This window comes from Podarcis cretensis (assembly GCF_951804945.1).
Source record: "Podarcis cretensis genome assembly, chromosome: 4".
Taxonomy (NCBI): Eukaryota; Metazoa; Chordata; class Lepidosauria; order Squamata; family Lacertidae; genus Podarcis; species Podarcis cretensis.
In genome coordinates this window covers 47,669,266-47,689,503 of record NC_137173.1, presented here as the reverse complement: position 1 = coordinate 47,689,503, position 20,238 = coordinate 47,669,266, and the positions used below count along the sequence as shown (strand labels likewise).

Genomic DNA, 20,238 nt, shown 5'->3' with positions numbered 1-20,238 from the left:
TACTACACAGAGAATTCTTAGAATAACTAAAGTTCCATCGTCAGTCTTTGACAAGCCATATAAATTTCATTTGTTGCACTTTCTTGAAACATTGTGCCATAAACAGAATAAAATTGCAGGCATGTAAGATTTCCGACTTGGACAGCCAAATTCAGTTTACAATGCATGTATGGTGGCTGTCAAGGAGCTCAACCTGTTTTATTTGCTGCCTGCCTGTGACAGCACACAGTTGTCCAGCACTTGGAATGTCACAATACGAGGCTGCTTGGGGGTGGTGCAGGTCACAAGCAATACAGGCCTGTTTTTGAAATTGAGTTGTCACTGCCAGTGCTGAAACCTGAAATGCTTGAAAGCCACTCAAACTCAAAGTTGCATTGCTTTAAAGAAATAGTTACCTTTTTATAATAATAAAAAACCAGTGGGTGTAGTTCTGTTCCAGAAGAGCAACAGATGAACAAAAAAATTTATTTATCTATACATTTAATATATTTATATTCTACCCTTCCTCCCAAAAGATCCCAGGGCAGCAAACAACAAGTGATGAGGCAATGAAAAACGTCTTTAAAACATTTCACATATTCATTCAAAAATAACGACCAATTGCCCTTAGATATTATTTTCAGTTAAAGGTAAAGGGACCCCTGACGGTTAAGTCCAGTCGCAGGCGACTCTGGGGTTGCGATACTCATCTCACTTTACTGGCCGAGGGAGCCGGCGTACAGCTTCTGGGTCATGTGGCCAGCATGACTAAGCCGCTTCTGGTAAACCAGAGCAGCGCACACAAACGCCGTTTACCTTCTCGCCGGAGCGGTACCTATTATCTACTTGCACTTTGACGTGCTTTCGAACTGCTAGGTGGTCAAGAGCTGGGACCAAACAATGGGTGCTCACCCCATCGTGGGGATTTGAACCACCAACCTTCTGATCGGCAAGCCCTAGGTTCTGTGGTTTAACCCACAGCGCCACCCACATCCCTTCTTTTCAGTTACAAGTGAGCAAATTCATTGGAAGTATAACAAATCCAGTGTGTGGGAGAGAGAGTGTGTGTGTATAGGTAACTTGCATCTTACACTTATTAAACATACACTCTCACAGCTTTGCATGCGTTTCTGAAAAAGAATAATAGTTTTTTAAAAGAAATGCCACAAAAATAGCTTGCATGGGGGGAAATAGAAAATGGGGTGCAAACTGTAAGCATGGCGGCAAGGGGGTGGCAGGAGAGCACGATAAAATGGCCAGCAATCCCAGCAGCCTTCATGAGAGTGTTTGGGTGTGGATAAGGTGGTTGGAGACAGTGAGCAGAGGAGGCCAGAGAGACTTGCAGAGGGGTTTGGAGAGACATCAGTAGAGGCTGGAGTGTGGAAGAGGTGGTTGGAGAGAGTGATCAAAGGAAGCCAGAAAAACATCAGAGGGGTTTGGAGTGTGGAACAGGTGGTTGGCAAAGCTTCAGACTGCAGAATTGCCCCAAAATGCAAGGCATCTACAGCTGCTGAGAAAACAAAGAAGTGGAGGGTGGCTGGAACGAGTCCAGCATCCATGCCATCAAGGTGTTTGAGAAGGCGATCCATGGGACTGTGGCAGCAAGCACACCACTGACTACAACATTGACTAGCCAAGTGTGGAAGAAGGTTTTGGTGATGACAGATAAGGTACTGAACTTGTGGCTGGAAGATATGAACTAGAAATGTGTTTCTTTGGATTGCAGCATCTTCTGCCAGAAAGGCTCTGTGACCACTTTAAATTTTCCATCACAGATGGGGACCAGTCTGCCAAAGAATTTAAAGTCAGCTCAAAATGACTGAATTACAGGGGAGGATGCATCTATAGACAAAGAGGCTACAAAAATGTTCCCTGCCCAACTGAAGTGGCTGCTGGACAACAAAGATAGGGCTTATCTAGAATAAAATGGCTGAGCAGACTTAACATTGCCAAAGCTGAAAAGCATGCTGCCCGCTTCAAAGCTGCCGAGGATCAAGTGATTGTACTGATCTGTGGCAATGTGGTCGGACACTTAATAAACACAGGTTTGTTGTACAGATCTCCAACTCCCATGCCCTAAAAGGAAAATTTAAAGTGAGGGATTCCACTTTGCACACGGAGAGGCAGAGATTGCCTTCCTCCCCTCCCCAACACATCTTCCCTCATCCAACCTCTGGATAAAGGTGTTATTCAGTGCTTCAATACTGCTTACATGATACTCACTTTCTTCTGTATGATCTAAATCAGGGATGTGCAACAGGTAGATAGCTTGCAATGTTTTTGTCGATCGCTGTCTCCCTTCCTCCCCCTGCCCCACTCTCCAGAGTTTCCGGAGTTTAAAACCGAGGCTGTTTCCGCCCCTCCCCCAGCAATTCTTTTGTGATTTGCTGTTTCTATTTCTGAACAACTCTGACCTGAACCCCAATAAAACGGGGGTACTGTTAAAACTGCCAGTTTTTAAATCTGTGAGTAGATCACAGTCTCTTGGAAGCTGTCCACCCCTGATCTACATGATGAATGCTGGTCCAGATCTTGACCTCACGGCATTCTGCAATTCCTTCAACACTGCTCATTGCATCATTTACATCAAACTGGCAGTGGATGCAATCAATCCTGAAACAGTGAGTGCACGCTGGCGTAACTTGTAGAAGGGATGTGTGCATGATTTCAAGGGATTTCCAAGCATTGCACTGAAGTTGAGGACACTGTGAAGATGATCAGGTAAGCGGGTGGTGATGGCTTTGTTGACCTCATCCAAGAAGTGAAATAGCTAATTGAGGGCCAGTAGGTATTGAAGAACTGGAAGAACTGGTCAGATCAAGTTCAGAATGTGAGGAAGAGGATGAAGATGGCACATGAGCCAGCAAGCTGGAACCTGCAGAAATTTTCTCAACTCTTCCATATCATAAAGCATGCAAATAGTCTGATTGTAGAGGTCGACCCCTCCATGGAATGCAGCCTCAGAATAATCCATGGGATTAGAGACACTCTGAGGCCATATGACATGTTTGATGAGCTCAAGACACAACAGCGGCAGCTTCCAACCACCATGTTCCCCACAAAGAAACCAGCACCACCACCAAATGTGTCGATGTACAGACCTCTGGCTACTGGTCAACCCCCTCACATCATCTGTAGCATCACCCAGCAAGGGAAAGGAGGAAGAAGACTAAGCATCCCATTTCCCTTGATGGACCAGCTTCTGTTGTATCTTTTACATTCCCTCATCATATACCAGAAAAGGAAACCAGGGGTGGTGGTGTCCTAAGCATTTATAATTCCCAACTTTATATGATTAATTTTCCTTACCTGACAGTACAAGTAGGCTAACAATTATATGCTGTAGTATAGAAAATATTTTCAAAAGTTACCATAAATGAGTCAAATTGATGGCAGTCCTCAGAGACAGGAATGTAATTATGACTGTCAAAGTTGTATTCGCTTCATTGTCAATCACTGTGATGGAGCAGTACTTGGCCCTTGAGGATGCTTGAAATGCAAAATGAGCTATGAATTGGCCAAAAATCATCTAGAGGTTGCACCTGTCATTTCATGACCTTAAAAACAGATGAGAAGCTTTAGAGGAATATTAGGGTTTGGAACTTGATACCACCACCTCTTCCACCAAATAATTTGGCAATTAAGAAAGAGTTAGTCAGAAGACTTGATGTACCCATTTTAGGATAAATAATTTGAGATTGCAAAAAAGTGGTCCACCCCACCAGATATTAGGGACTCAGCATTGGTAGAAAACTTCCTCCTGGAACACTGCTGTAGCAGAACCTTAGGTGCAAGAGGGAGTAGGAGGCAGAAACCTTAAAAAGAGAGACAGAGGTCTAAGGCCTTTCTGCCATGATTGCCAGTTTAGTTTGGAAAAAGAGAATGAAGTGACAGTGAAGAAAGGACTCGAAACTGGTGATAGTGGGTGAAATTCCACTATGAGTCAATACAAGACAATATGAGCACAAACCCAAATTTGGAAGGCCCTAGACTCAACTTGAATTATGGAGCAGCATTTTCCTTGGTGATTCCCCCCCCCCCCCCGAACTCTCTGAATTCAAACACTGACTTCATCGTGACCAAGAACCTGTTGGATAATGGAACCCCTGACAGATATAAATTTAAATTAACAAGTATGATTATCCTTTCTCAGTTCTTATGTTATAATCCAAGGCCAATCCACACCAGAACAGTCAAACTAAAATTCTGTTTGGCTTCAGCCAGGATTATGGGGTTCTGGATCTCTTTAAAGGTTAAGGCATGTTACTGTTAAAGTTATAATTTTAGTGTATATAAAATGCTGTATTTTAATGCATTGTATCTGAAATGTTGTAGAGCGAAGTTTACCTTAGCTTAGAAGTTCCACTCTGGCAAAAGCATCGGTGAAGGCCAGTATTTTTCCATTTCAGTGAACTAAACTGCTTGATGAATGACTCATTGGCCGGAAACATGAGCTTCAGGAAGCTGAAACTTGAAAAGCCAATGTGTGCTTGTTGGAGATGGATAGCAGCAGCAGCAGTTGCAGAGTAGATCCACAATGATGCACAAGCTTAGGATCTCCCTCTGAGAACAGAGAGAGGGAAGTTTATTGAACTGCATAATGGACTAATTGCTTGTTTTCAATCAGTTACTTTGTTATTTTGTGTTTATCTTATTGTAACTAGTATTTAAGAATGTTCTGCAGTAAAGTTTTGAAACACATTTTTGTGGTAGAGAGAATTCATTTCTATGCAAGGCCCTGATCAGGGATCCTGCTGAACAAGTCTAACAATTAGTGCATACTTTACCGACAACAGGATTAGATAGTAAATGGCAGTCAGAGAGAAATAAATGCTCTAATAATTGTTAAGAAATTCACCTTCTGTAATATATTTTTCATTGCTTATTCCTGATCTTTTAACTAAAAAAATTAGTGTCAAACCATGCAATACTAATGCAATAAATATAGAAAATCTCAGATAATATAATGATTAGGGTCCATTGCATCCGTGTGATAGCTAGCTATATCTAACCCAGAGATGGCATATTGCTTTCAGGAAACTGAGTTTAAGAAAATACAGGAGGTAAATGCTGGGAAATGACCCCTTTATGTAATCTGTTATATGCCTGGAAGAAGGACAGGAGAACAGAATGTGCAAAAGTCTGTAAGAGAAAGTAATTGTAGGCCTTTGTGGGTCATTGAATTTTAGAAGAGAGTTTTATAACTTACAGTATCCTTCCAGACTGAAGAAAGGTTATGCAGCATGCAAGGGCAGAAAAGAAGACATGAAGCGAAAAAACCCAAACAGGCAAACAAACTGCCAGACACAAAGCTGCTTATAAGGCTGCTTTTGTAGGTGAATCAGAGAGAGGGGTTCATGAAATCTGTTTCAGTATCCCCAAATTTCTTACCCTGCAAAGGTTGTTGGCCAACACCTTGCATCAGCTCCAGCCATTGTGGCCAATGGTTAAGGATGATGGGAGCCGCATTCTGAAACCTGTAGAGAGCATGAGGTTGGGGAAGGCTGGCCTGTTGCTTTGGGGCATATATTTCATAGCATGCAGGTACTATCAATGGAAATGGAAATGGGAATCAGAATACACATATAGAGCTGTGTCCAACATTTTTTGTCCGAGGATTCTTGGGCTAGCTAGGTTTTCACGTGCAACAGAGAAATGAACCCATTGCAGCAGCTGTGCTAACGGAAACTCACTGCACAACAAATTGTGCAATCTATGGTGCAACAAAGTTACCAGCGACCAGTTTATCCATCCTCTTGTGCAACAACGTTCTGCTGATGGAAAGCATTTTGCCTGTAAAACAAGCACACCACTTTTACACTACAGTCGATGACCATTTTTGTGTGGGAGTTCCATTTCTGACCACCACACACATTGTTGGAGGATGTATGTGCACCCCGCCCCGTTCTATCCTTTTAGTGGCATGCTTTGTGGTGTCTTTTTTCACTTCTGGGTTCAGTGCTGGGCGTGTATGCACGATTGCACATCTTTTGGAGTCCTTTTGGACTATGAGGACTCCTTGTCTGCAAGTATTATATTTTGGACGAACATTGAATCTAACTTGAGATCTATTTTTATGAAGAACCATCTCAAATTAACTATTGGCTAAAAGGTAAAGGTAAAGGTACCCCTGCCCGTACGGGCCAGTCTTGACAGACTCTAGAGTTGTGTGCCCATCTCACTTAAGAGGCCGAGGGCCAGCGCTGTCCGGAGACACTTCCGGGTCACATGGTCAACGTGACAAAGCTGCATCTGGCGAGCCAGCGCAGCACACGGAAACGCCGTTTACCTTCCTGCCAGTAAGCGGTCCCTATTTATCTGCTTGCACCCGGGGGTGCTTTCGAACTGCTAGGTTGGCAGGTGCTGGGACCGAGCAACGGGAGCGCACCCCGCCGCGGGGATTTGAACCGCTGACCTTTCGATCGGCAAGCCCTAGGCGCTGAGGCTTTCACCCACAGCGCCACCCACGTCCCTTAACTATTGGCTAGTAGATTGTAAATAAGCATTCAGATGCTACTATGTGCACCTCACCTTTGGTTCCTAGTCACAATAATTTACTGTCTGTTTAAAGTGGAATTGAAGACTACACAATTTAGTTCACATTTAGATTACCTCTCAAGCACTAAATGTCCTAAACCTGATTGATAGCCTGGACATCCTAACTGCTGGATCTTGCTGAATTTCAAGTACACAGGATAAATCATATCCATTTTGTTTTTTATTATCTATTTTACTTTAAAGGGGCCAAAGACCTAGAGTGAGATTCAACACAGTGCAAGGAGGCACCTGCACTTGCACTGGGTCATCTTCTTCCTCTCTTGCCAACCTGCAGCCCACCTGGCACCACCGAAACCTTTTCTGGAGAACTGGGGCTTCTTCTGGACCAGTTTTTGGCAGTGTGTGTCTGTCTGTAGGATGCAGAGGAGAAAGCAGAAGTCCCATTACATAAGCAGATTCTGCAAGTGAATAGACATCTTTGGATTTTGACCCTACTTTATAAGCAGGACCCCCAGGTTTGTATTAAGAGTTATATGAGCGAAATCCATTCCTGAGGGTTACAAAAAATCTCCAGAAGAGCATGTAATACACATACAGCATGCTTACTGTGTAGCATGGAACAACTAAACTCACAGGAGAAACACCCTGAATTATTTACCTGACTTCCTTGCATTTTGCTTTTGGTTTATTTGGTCCATCATCCCCCCCTTGAATTAACTGTAGTTCTTGAAATCATTGCCACAATATGGATCCTTCTTTAAAAGATATTTTGTGGGTGCATCATTCAAAAAGAGTGGTGAGCCTTTGATCTCCCTGTTAAAAAGGAAACATGCTCCCTCAATGCAAGAAATATGAAAGTAAAATGAAGATCAAAAAGGTAGAGTGCAAATTTGTAATAACATCTACTTGTAGCATTCAATACATTTTTCTTTCCAAGGTTTCCAGTTACTTTACAAGTGTTAGTGTTAATTAACAATAATCTCATGTGCATGTATTAATTCCATAAGCAGGTGAAGTCTTTTACAATGGCTACCTAAGATGGGGTTGTTAGGTTTATTGCTAAATAATGTTTCCCTAGATCAGATAGCTGACAAAAAGAGCACAGTTGAATCCACCAGCAAAGCAAGCAAAGCCTTCCAAGCAACAGACTGCTCAAAGAGCCCAAGTTCAGAGAAACCCATTGATCAATGGGACATTCTTATTGCAGTTTGTATATTAACGGTTATTACTTATTCAGACTTGAAGGCTTTTTTTTTTTTTTTTGCTAAGTACAGATAAGAGTTCCTTTGTTTTCACCTAGAAATTCAGCAGCTGGTAGGTTGAAATGAAAATACTGATGGCAGACAATCTGATATAGAAATTGGGGTGTTAATGGTTTTCCCCCTCATACTCCTATTCAGATTAGTTTTATCTGCATGCTATATTCAATATGAATATTTAATCAGAGATATGGAGTATAAAATCTCAATGCACTAGAAAAGTGGAACTTACATACCCATGGGGTTTGTACCTGAATGGGCATGACCTGAGTAATCTCAAATGAAAATCTTTAAATATTCTTCATTGCTGCTACTTGGTTTTGTTGCTCTTCTAATATTCATACTTGTGGTGTTCCCCATATAAGTACAAAAACCACAAGGTGGCACTGTACAGGGAGGTTTGACTACTTAAGAAAGAAAATAAAGTTTTGTTCTTGCATAGCATAGAAGTTTGGGCCCTTTAAAAATTCAAAATGGCGTTAGAGAGTGTAAAGAAACGGCAGCTTCTATGGGTTCAGTGAATGGAACATTGGGCTGAATGGGAGGTTAAGGTTGAGTTAGAGGCTGCATTCACGCTGCAGTTTATTCCATTCTCCTGACATTTTCCTACTTGTTGTTTTGTGCATTATATTTGAGCATTCACAAGGTATAAAAGCCACTTCTGGAAAACTATTGGAATGGAATGGAATATAGCACAAGTTTAGCACCCGTTTCTGTGTTATTTGATTCTGGGCGGGGGGCAGGGGGGATCCCCTTAACTCAGAAAATTGTAGGAACTTTGTATGACAATTTTCCTGCCTTTCACACACGTTGATGCACTGGCGGAGGAAGAGGAGTGCGGAGGGAGCACACCGCCCCAGCAGCGTGATCCCGGTGGGGTGCCATCGTGGCTGCCCCCCCACTGGGTGCCACGCCCCCACAGGCGACGTGCCAGCCCCCCAGGATGTGCATCACGCCCCTGTGGGCGGCACACCAGCCCTGCCCCGCCTGCTGGCTGCCCCCCGGTGCTGGAGCATGAAGCTCCGCCACTGGGTTGATGCCACAGTTGCTCAAATAGTAAGCTGTGAGGCAGTAAACTGGCATGCCCTGCCTCCCTACCTATTTCAATGCTCATGCTGAAAAGGTAAAGCCTATGTTGGAACTCTGACATGTAGAGGATAGAAAGAAAGCAACTGGAAGCAATTGGAAGGGGAAAATGACAGGTGAGAGAAAATTATCCACCATCATCCTACCCACTGTAGGGATGGAAGAGAGTTTAAGGCATACCAACCAAATTCACAGTTCTTGATCATATATGCAGCTCAGAATGCAATTATTGGATTATTCAAAAAGGGATATTTTACAAGGGTTTTATGGCTAAATGCATAGAAAAGCATACATAAATGTTTTGGGGAGAATGCATACAAAATTAATATTTTAGGGGATGTGCGTCCAAATGGATGTATTTTACAGTAAAAATGCTTATAAATCAAATGCAATTTTGTGTAGTAAATCTCCACAGAAAATTAGATGGAATAAGTGGAAACTGGACATGGAACAGAAGCAGCCTGTTCTTTAGTCCACTTGCAGAAAAAACTACACTTTCCCAACACTGGTTTGCAGAAATGTTTTCCAGATACAATGCTGTTCCAGAGGCTGGATTATCTGCATTCAGTTCTAAGGGTTGGATAGTGAGTCTGAAACTTGTGTGTGGCTTGTGTGCTTAGGAATCTCATTGGTTTTACTTAGCATCATAAGTAGATTCTGGATTGGGGCCAAAAATATATCTTTAGGAAAGACTCAGATCCTTTTTGTATTACACATTACTCAAACTGAAGCCACTATTTATTTTAATTGAGGCCAAGGCCACAGGTAGCCCTAAATCAAGATGTGGCCAGCCTCATGAAAAAATAATGTTGCCTTCCTTTTCATTCATTCCTTGTGGCTACATTGCCACAACAGGTGAAATGAAGGTGATTGTCCTGAAATCATAGTGATTAGAAGAAATACAAACTATCCAAAGAATGTAGGAAGTGATGAATTGTAGGACCAAACATAGGTTCAAAACTGAGGGGTGCTTGATGATCAGAATGTTAGTGGAGGAAAACCTACAAGCATCCAGAAACTTGCAAGTTTTCATTCACAAACTTAAGATCACATACTTATATGCTAAAAACACAAGAAAATGATTCTTTATTAATCCACTGGGAGATGTCACCAGGAGTCTGGGAGTTTCTCCACCCAGCTCAGAATTCCATCCACAGTGAGGTGTGTCTGTCTTTACAGACATCTCTTTACAGATTTCATCAGTTGCTGAAGTTGCCCCTCTTTACCCTAGCCTTTGAAAACTGAAGAATTGATTTTGGTGTCTTCCCTGTAATGTGTTGTATGAATTATTGATTTTGGATTATGGATGGGGTTATTGTTTTCATTGTGGTTTTATATGCTATAACCTACCCTGGGGCCTTCTATTGAAGGCTTAATAATAATAATAATAATAATAATAATAATAATAATAATAAACAATAATAATAACAACAGCAACATCAGCAACTACACACTCACCACACATGCCACACACATATGCAGACACATTCAGACAAACAGCCACACATATTCAGACACACATATGGTTTTCTGGGGTGGAAAATTAAGGAAGGGAAGCTCTCTTATCTTTTAAAAGGGCCTCTACTCCCTTACTGGGCACTAAAACTCCAAGAAAACCTTTGCAAACAGGAAACAGACTTCCCACCTGTTTCCTGAGGTCTAAAACCTTGCAGTGCTGCTATTATTGCAGGAACCTCTCCTTTCTGTTCCCTGAGCTACCTGGGAGGCAAAAAGGTCCCATTTAAAAATAAAAAGTGGCACTCAACTTGAGGACTGAAAACATTTTGGAAATCTAGAAATACCAGAAAACCTATTTGAGAGGTCTTGGAGGACCACATAGAAATGCTTTGGGGGACAGATATAGGCAATGGGTAGGGTTAGCCACCCCTGATCTAGGTAGAAAAATGTAAGCTGAAGATAACGTCCTAGATCTAAAAACGTTGATGGCTGTAATGCAATATTAGAAGTAATGTCCTTGGTGGAAGAGAGAAGTCTTTCTGTTCCACTTCAAGATTTGGTTAAAAGCTGGCCACATAATTTTAGATGCATGACTTGGATATTTTAAACTATTATCCCATTCTCTATTCAATGACATGACACTTTTATTTCCCCAATTTACATCCATAGGATTTTTTTCTAATAGAATTGGCACACATATGCATCTTCCTATATAAATAAAAATGTAAGTCTGTTGTCATGCTGCAGTTTGTGTGGCCACCAATAGGTGGCTACACCAACTCCAGTGTGATGGCAAGCAGCATGGGCAGCAGGTGATCTAGGCAAGCTGTTTAACATGAGGGGAGGCACTTCACAGAGCAGTATGGCAAACTGCTCTGTGTGTAGCACTCCCCCCCCCATTAAACATGGTTTTAATTTTACATGCACAGAGACACACACTACCTGCTTTAAATATGTAATTTTATATCCAACCCTATCCACTAGTTCCACTCTAGGGTGTCATGAAGAACCACATAGCTATATTTTCAAGCCTTCAACTACTTATCCCAAAAGTGTGACCGAGGAATGTGAAATTGAAAATATCTACACTACATGCACACTTTTGGGACGGAAACATCTTTTATGAAAAGTTCAAGTTCTTTGAACTTGTTCCCACTGGAAAGCTTTGGAGTTGGGGGGTAGGCTAAGTTCAAACAAGATTATTACTTAATTAACTAGGAGCGGTTATTTGGCCACAAATGGAGAAGGAATCTTTTGTGGGGGTTTTGCTGCAACTTCTCCCTAAATATATGGATGCAGACTGTGTTTTCACCTCACAACCTGTTTTATAAAAGCATAGGGACAAGCAATATCAAAACATAAAACCAACAGACCAGAATCTTAGTAGCTGTATAGCTTTAACAGGTCAGATTGTGTGTGTGTGTGCTCTTTACTTTCTTTAAAAAAAATCCAGAAGCCTGTACTTTTCCATCTCATAAATATTTCAGATAAATCTATGAATAATTAGTGCAACAAAGATTAAATCTTCTTCTAAAGATGCACGGTGAATGAAGTAAAGCACTGCTAACATGCAGCTAAGTCTTGAGCATTTATACAGTCTGAAGCAGGAAATTTCTCGCACACAATAGAGATTAAACACACTCGGTGCATACAGTATTCTCCTCAGCATTCTGAACTGGGACTATGGCGTAGCAGTTGTTGTCTTGAGCAGGTTTTTCTTGGTGATTTTCAAGCCCGGTGTTACCTACCCAAGTGGCAGTGACACCAGCTTTCACCGAAGCCTTATTACTCTTAAAAGAGCAATTTGGTTGGTTGCACGGCTATTAGGATCAGACAGCCAAGCTTAAAGCTGTCAGTACAACTGCTTCTCATCTGTTCTCTCTCTCTCTTTTTTCTTTCTCTCACCCCCCACAATCCTGACATCTTTTCTCTGTTCTGCTGGACACAGGCATTACTGTTTTTATCATTTTCAATCACGCTCACACTGAAAGCTGACGAATATATTCCCACTGAAGCCAAAGTGAGGAGCACGAAATTCTTTTATAGCTCCTATAGTAGCAGCAGCAACAGCAGCAGCAGCAGCACTAGCTGCATGTTCTGTGTGGGAAAAGCTGGATCACAGAGAGATGTGGCGTTCCTCAGGGCTACTTCACTAGATATTACTTCAGAATGGCAAAGCCGCTCCGTGTACTGATTTTTCAATGATTAATGACTCCTTTCCAAGCAAAGACTGAATGGAGAAAGTGAGGGGAAAGATGTAAGGGGTGGGGGGAGAGAAGACCTGTGGAAAATAACTTGCGGAAATGTTATCATCAGAGAGACAGAGGGAAATTACAATGCTTGAACTTCTTTTTATTTTAATGCTGCTCTTCTCTGGACCAACTCTAAGCAAGCTAAGTAGGACTAAATCAGGCAAACACTGGAAGGGTGGTAAGTGATAAAAGTTTTATAAGGAATGTCAATCAGAAACCCTGAAAAGCAAACAGGGCTTATATTTGATTTCTTGGTAATAAATATAATTTTTTGAAATGGTTGAGGTTTTAATTAGTGTCTCGATTTCAGATAAATTCTGAATGGAATATAGAATTGAATCTAATGTGTTGCTTGTACATTTTCCTGTGTAAAGCCTTTCCTTCCAAAAGGGAAGTATGGACTTAAATAAGCATGAATGCATAAGAGATATTGGCATATCTGGATAAAGCTTTTGCCATGTACATATTCTAAACAGGTGATTTAGAAATTGGTGTACTTGTGATTGTGATAGCATTGTTTGCTTGTTTCAGAATGGATATGGGAGAGGGGGAAGGGAGAGGGGGGACAGATGCTTGTGTCTATGCTGCCTGTAAAGGCACTGTAGGCTCCCGAGATTGACCTGTTTTATATATATAGGTACTTCATTCTGTTCAATGTACACATTATTAGTACACATTATGAAATTGTTGGGCAGACATTTTTCAGAACATGACTGTTACGGAAATGCAGTGCCAGCATCACTAATGAACTGGCTGACTGTATCAGTGTTGATGTGTTAATAATGAATAATTGCATTAACTTTATTGAATTTATTTTATTGTGCTAAGAAAAAAAAAACCTTTTACGGCTTTTGAAGGCTGCAATCTATTTATTTCCATACTCATAAACTCAGGAGGATATGTATGCTATTTGTGCTGTTACAGTTCACTAAATATTAATTTTACTAAAGTTTGCTTTGTTTTGCTTCTGGAAAGTAATAAATTGATATCTATTGGAAAACATGGAATAAAAATAGTTGACAGTCAAATAGTAAATGAATATCAGTGATTTTGGGGGGGGGGGAGTGGTTGTAGCAGATGCTGGACAGTATTCGCCTTCTCTTTCACCCCAGATGTTTCTTGATATTGTTGATTGGAAGCACCCCAGGACTTGTGCACCTTTCCAGTTGATCACTGCTTCAATAGCACTTTCTGTTTTTTTTATACTGTCAGTGTTGTGATCTGAGGTTAAAGAGTAACATCAACATTAAGAAGAAGTTTTAATAATTCATCACAACATCTCAGCAGGAGACTCTCATCCCATCCCTCCTCTCCCCATCTCTCATTGCATGAAAGACTTTACAAACCATCCACGTGCTGTATCTTCAAGGGAAAAGTTCCAGCAGGAAATTAGCCTGAAATGTGTAAAGCACAAGGTAGCCAACAGATTATGAATCTGTCTTCTTTTGCTTTTGCTTTATTTCATTGAAAGTTGTGGCAGGTGAACATGACTGGCTTGCTTATGACATGTTTTATTTTTCTTCTTATGTGTACTTGATATCTGTGCAGAAGAACTTGCTGTACTTCCTGCTTGCCAGTGTCAATGGAGGCAGGGAATGTGGTTCATGAAATGCAGATGATGTGAAGCTGAGTTATGACAAAGGCCTACAGTGAATTTGCAAACTAATCATGTTAGCTTAATAGATAAGATCCCTGCCTTCTCTGGGAGCTATAGGTTTCTCCACACAGGCACATCATCATATCACCTCCACTACATGAAACAAACTTTCTCTCATGGTTACTCAATAATGATATGGTTGATAAATTGAGCAGAACGCCTAAACTGCCCCTTGATGGTTGTGGCAAGGTGGAAAGCAGAGTGCTTATAAACCTGCCACCACTCAAGGCATATTGTGGATGTTTCTGGCAATGTCTGACAATGGCAAGTTAGGCATTGGATAAATGCCTTGTATCTCATTCGTAGGAGAAGCTGAGATGAGCATAGGGAAATAAGAGACTGCTATAAGCAGAGTACTTGTGCATGAACGGATCCTTAGGTATGAAACTGAAGTGCTTTGCTTTGGCTATACAAACATTTGGTAACAAACATGTACTGTACAGTTTTCAGAAGTTATATGGACCCTATACAGAGGGAATGCAATGATAGAACAGATTACATTAGATTCATTAGACAGGATAGAGAAGAGGGAAGAAAGAATATTCAAAACTGACATGTCTGTTTGGGAAATATATTTCTCTATATTCTCCGCCACTTCCACTTTGGCTCTAGAAATCTGAGAAACCCATGAGCACATGGGTTTTGTAAACATTTGTACTTGCACAAACATGTTCAGATACTGAAAGTTCCACAAGTGACAAAGAACCTGTCAGGCTTTTTCTTTGTTGGCTCACATCTTATCTGTGGTTTTGTTGTTGGTTCTCTGTCTCCCAACAAGGTACTGATTTTTCCAGTAGTATCAGGGGACAACATGTTTACTACTCATAGTTTGTTTCTTGCTCTGAATACATGGTAAATACCAACTGTTCTAAATGCTTAACATTTTGTTGTCAGTTACTGTTGTTGAAAGAGGTGCCTTAGTTCTTCTAATAGTTCTTTCCAGCAGTTAGTACCGAGAAGAGTTACACTTGCACAAAACAATATAGGTATGATAAAATATTGTTTTATTTGAGGTCTGGCTTGATGAATAAGGATCTGCCAGCAGCATAAGTAAGAGCTGCTGCAGCATGTGTTTCCTCCACGTCTTTCCAGTAATGTTAGAAGGTCCAGGGCACATGGGAGCAGACCATAAAATGATTCCTTCACACATAATTATTGTCCTATATTGTAGGATAAGGACGCGGGTGGCGCTGTGGTCTAAACCACTGAGCCTCTTGGGCTTGCCGATCAGAAGGTCAGCGGTTCGAATCCCCGCGACAGGGTGAGCTCCCATTGCTTGGTCCCTGCTCCTGCCAACATAGCAGTTCAAAAGCATGCCCAAAAGTGCAAGTAGATAAATAGGTACTGCTCCGGCAGGAAGCTAAATGGCATTTCCATGCGCTGCTCTGTTTTGGTGTTCTGTTGTGCCAGAAGCGGCTTAGTCATGACCCAGAAAAACTGTCTGTGGACAAACGCCAGCTCCTTCGGCCTGTAAAGCGAGATGAGCACCACAACCCCAGAGCCGTCTGCGACTGGACTTAACTGTCAGGGGTCCTTTACCTTTATTGTAGGATAGGAAGTTCTGACACTGAAAGGAGCCACAGGTACTGCCAAATCACCTGGCTTTTACTTTGGGCCCTAAACAACATGGGCCCAAAGGCTTGTATTCAATGCAGCACTAAGTAACCATCCCATTAGTGCAAGGATTTTCACTTGTCAGCAGGACTTCCCCCACTCTCCTCTTCCTGTGCTTCCCCAAATCTGGGAGTTCTTACAACCCCATGGAGCAGATTTGGGGACATAGATGTGCATAGCACACTTCCTCAGGGTGTGAAGCCAGAGAATTTGCCTTTGTGGAAGAGGAGATAACAGAGCTCAGGGGAAATTACCTTGGGCCCACTTGGAGGGCTCATTCTGTTGCCTGAGGTTTTGCAACAATGCAGGGCCCCCATGTTCGCACACCACAAAAGCAGTCCCTCACCATCACAGATCTCTCTCCACAAAAGGTGGCAAGCAGTAGACTCTTTGCAAGCAAACTAAAACACACTCCCACCTTTGCAGGAACATTTATCCCATCCTCCTTCAGCCTCTTCACTGTGCTAGCACTCATGGCTTGGATGGAGGTGGGCACCATAACCTGCTTGAGGTTGTGGGGCACATCTCATTGGAAGACACAGAGAAGTAACCTGGTTGCCATGCTGTAGCTAGTACTCTACTACAGCTGAAAAAAGGTCAGGGACTCACAAAGCCACATTTTAAAAAGACATTAATGTGTGTCTGGGCACACCTGGCACACTCTGTACACATGCTTATATTTGGAGAGTGCATGGGGCAAGTGTGGAGAAGGGGAAGAAGTCCAGATGTGCAAGTGGAAATCATTTTCATGGTTTCCCCATGCCCCAGAGGTTCAGTTCAGCTTTTCTAGGGCCTGAGTCTTTAGTGTTGCAAGCCTTGTGTCTGGAAGGAAACACCCCCGCTTTCTTTTAGGTGCTTTTTAAAAACAAAAACAATATCCTAGACAGTTCAGACAGGCCTCTGTTGAACTGGATTGTTTTTGTGAACCAACCATTTTTTATCAACATGTTACTAATGCTTTTACCAATGCTGTTGTCGTTAGATTACATTTTTCTGTTGTGCGCTATTTTGCTGTATTTCCTGTGAGAGCCTGGTTTATAAATATTTAAATAAATAGTGCTGAAGGAGCCAGGTGATGGGGAAGGAACCACACTGCAGCATCTCCTCTCTTGCTAAGATAACTGTGCACTACTTTTACAAAGCAGTTGCCCTGAACATTGTCTGGATGCTGCTGTTGTAAAGAATTCAAACTGTTCCTTCTTAACTTATATGTATGAATATTCAGTTATGTAGGGGACATATCCTAGGATGTTGTGTATTGGCCCCAAATCTTTTTTCTGAGTGCCCTGGGTGTTTCTGGGTAGGTAGTGAACTCAAGGGAAATAGAACTGTGATGTGCTTTTGGATTCCAGGTAGGCTATTCACTTAGAAAAATTTATTGATTGATTGACTGATTATTTATTATTTTATTTAGAGGTCACTTAGAAAGTAATAAATGGGGGCAATTAAAGAGAAAAGTGAATTTATTTGGAATAGGATCTCTTGGGGAATTGATTGAGATAAATGAAGTGTAAAGCATTTAGGGTGATCTAGAATGGAGTGCAAATTAATTCATGGCTTGTGCCCTGCATCTTTTAAGTACACTGCTAGATATATCTGATCTTGAGATTCATCATAATAATCTATGGAAATCACATCTACTTCTTTCATATTGTCAAATCTTTTCTCAGTATGCACATAAAGATTTGATGTGGGTTGGAAATGGATACAGTGGATTTACATGCATATAAAGAGAAGATGTGAAGGCCAAATTGGCCAAATGCCATGAGAAAATTGGGCATCTATTGACAACTAGTAGGCCATTGAGAATATCAGGTAGGTATTACTGAGGAAGTTGGGAAAGTGCTAGTCTTTACTTTTGTTCAGCATACACAATTAATAATTTGTTAGAGGGAAAGCTGAAGTTGTTCCTGCTGGCTCCACCCTCAGGCTCCACACAGGTATATTGTCTAGGCTTCCTATACATTATCCAAGGCCTCAAAAATTCGAAGGTACAGATTGCACCAGGGAGATTTGTCAGGTACTAAACAGTGGCTAGAAACATTACAACTTCTTTCCATCTATAATTTTTTCCACCTACAAATCCAGGTGGAAATCCAGCAAGTCATTAGACATTTAAAAGAGAAATGTTGCTGTAGTAATAGTTACCCTGTGAAAAAGTAGCAGTTTACTTCCACATTACTTTCAGTAGTAAGATACAGTTTAATCTCAGCTGTACCAATTTTCATGTCTTTGTCTGACATGAAATACTATACTATACAAATACTATTGCTAAAGAATCTATGTATGCAAAGGCCACAATGCTATTCATCAGAATTGATGTGTAGTTAGCATGACTTATTTTAAAGAGAGAGCTTCATATCAGGAAGCATCACTATTATTTATCAGAGAAAATCATACCTGCTACTGGTTTATCACCAGATAGTTATCCATAATATATCTGCAGTAAAAAAAACTTGGGCCACAGTTTTCGGTACAGTGGTGCCCCGCAAGACGAATGCCTCGCAAGACGAAAAACCCGCTAGATGAAAGGGTTTTCCGTTTTGCAAAACGAATTTCCTATGGGCTTGCTTCGCAAGATGAAAATGTCTTGCGAGTTTTTCCGACTCCCCCCCCCTTTCCCCCCTTTTTCTAAGCCACTAAGCCACTTATCTGCTTATCCGCTAAGCCGATAAGCCGCTAAAGGCCGCTAAGCGCCGCTAAGCCGCTAATAGCGCTAATCCACTAAGCCATCAATGGGCTTGCTTCGCAAGACGAAAAAACCGCTAGATGAAGAGAATCGCGGAACGGATTCTTTTCGTCTTGCGAGGCACCACTGTACATGTGTGAGTTAAAGGAGCACCATTTGTCCAAGTTGCAGTATCTGTGTAAAGTTTATACAGCAACCGATGGGCAAACTGCTTTTTTCCAGTTAACAGTGCTTACATTTTGACTCTTTTCTTGGCTCCTTTTAGTACAACTCCTCCAGCTGGAACCCAAACTCTTCTATACCAAAGTATATCTAGGATTGTGTGGCCTTGATTCCCATTTTTTGATCCTGTCCATTCTTTCCATTGCTTTTTCTTTCTGGGTATAGAATGTTGCCCTTTACAATGCAGTACAATTCATAGGTCCCAGTGTCTGTTGTCCATTATCTTATTTGCAATGCCACCTTCCATTGAATTCCTATTTGTATTTGCTTGCAGTGGTTGCTGTTAAAAAAACCCCACACATCCCCAAAAATTACTTGTCAGAAAGTAGATTTGTAATTCTGAAGAGAAGATTCTTAAATTAGAAGCTGAGCAAATTCATTATGGGAAAATAGATGTAAGGAAAGAAGCTTTGGAACAGTTGTGAAGTATTGTCAACATTAGAGAATCAGCAGGCAAAACCAAAGTTTCTTAATTAGCACTACAAATAGAACGAACCCATGGAAATTGCCTGTTAAATGTTCTAAGAGATCAGATATTCAGAGATATTAAAATGCTGGCTCTTTTTGGGGGGAGGGGGAATCTGGTTTTCGTTTTGATTTTACGTAAGTGATTTTTAATGTGAACCGCACTGAGACCTTCAGATATAGGGCGATATAGAAATAAAATAAATAAATAAATAAATAATCATAATATTCCAAATGATGAACTACCCCACATGCATTTTGAGGTGCCTAAGAAAGCTTTGTGGATATTTTGGCTTTCCCCATTTTAGTAATTTTTTTTTAAAAGGCAGTTACATTAACTGCTAAATACCATTGATTTTAGACGCTTAACAACTCAAAGAATTTTCTGATAAATACTCTGGGACCACATTATAGCTTTTAAAAGCCATTTGTAAACACTCTAGGAATTCTTTGGAAGAATGGAATGAAACTTTGGTTTCATGGTTTAATCTTTAAAACAATTTTTTTTTAAAAAAAAAAAGAAAAACAAATTGTAAGTAATGCTAACCTTTTTGTTATTCCATCATTACTCTTCTGAATGCCATGCAAATCTTTTTACCCACAAGCCCATTATAAAATGCTTTTTCTAAGTATTATGCATCTTTCAGACAGTTTTTATAGATCAGGTGTGGGGAATTTTGGTCCTCCAAATACTTCATGAACTACAGCTACTGCCAGTCCTAGGAAGCATGGCCCCAGATTATGGGATATGTAGCTCAGCAACATCTGGAAGGCCAAAGGTTTCCACACTTGCTGTAGATACTTTGTATGAGCTGTCTGGAAAAGAACCTGATGTTGGGAAAGATTGAGGAGAAGGGGATGACAGAGGACGAGATGGTTGGACAAGAAGCTGCTAACATGAGTTTGACCAAACTGCGGGAGGCAGTGGAAGACAGGAGTTCCTGGCGTGCTCTGGTCCATGGGGTCATGAAGAATCGGACACGACTAAACGACCAAACAACAACAAGGATGCCATGATAAGCTGGCAGGAAATTGTGTTGTTCTCACTAAATCCATAGC

The 20,238-nt window shown here is 41.2% G+C and overlaps 1 protein-coding gene across 17 annotated transcripts in view; it reads left to right on the top strand.

Annotated features, from left to right (window-relative positions):
* Positions 1–12,568: 12,568 nt before the first annotated feature.
* The window catches only part of ROBO2 (roundabout guidance receptor 2), an 815,523-nt gene continuing 807,853 nt past the window's right edge, over positions 12,569–20,238 (top strand). For all 17 annotated transcript variants that reach the window (XM_079974752.1, XM_079974745.1, XM_079974749.1 and 14 more), the window contains exon 1: positions 12,569–12,710. In XM_079974752.1, the coding sequence (XP_079830878.1) occupies positions 12,584–12,710 (127 nt within the window). In that variant the 5' untranslated portion in view covers positions 12,569–12,583. The remainder of the gene's footprint in view (positions 12,711–20,238) is intronic.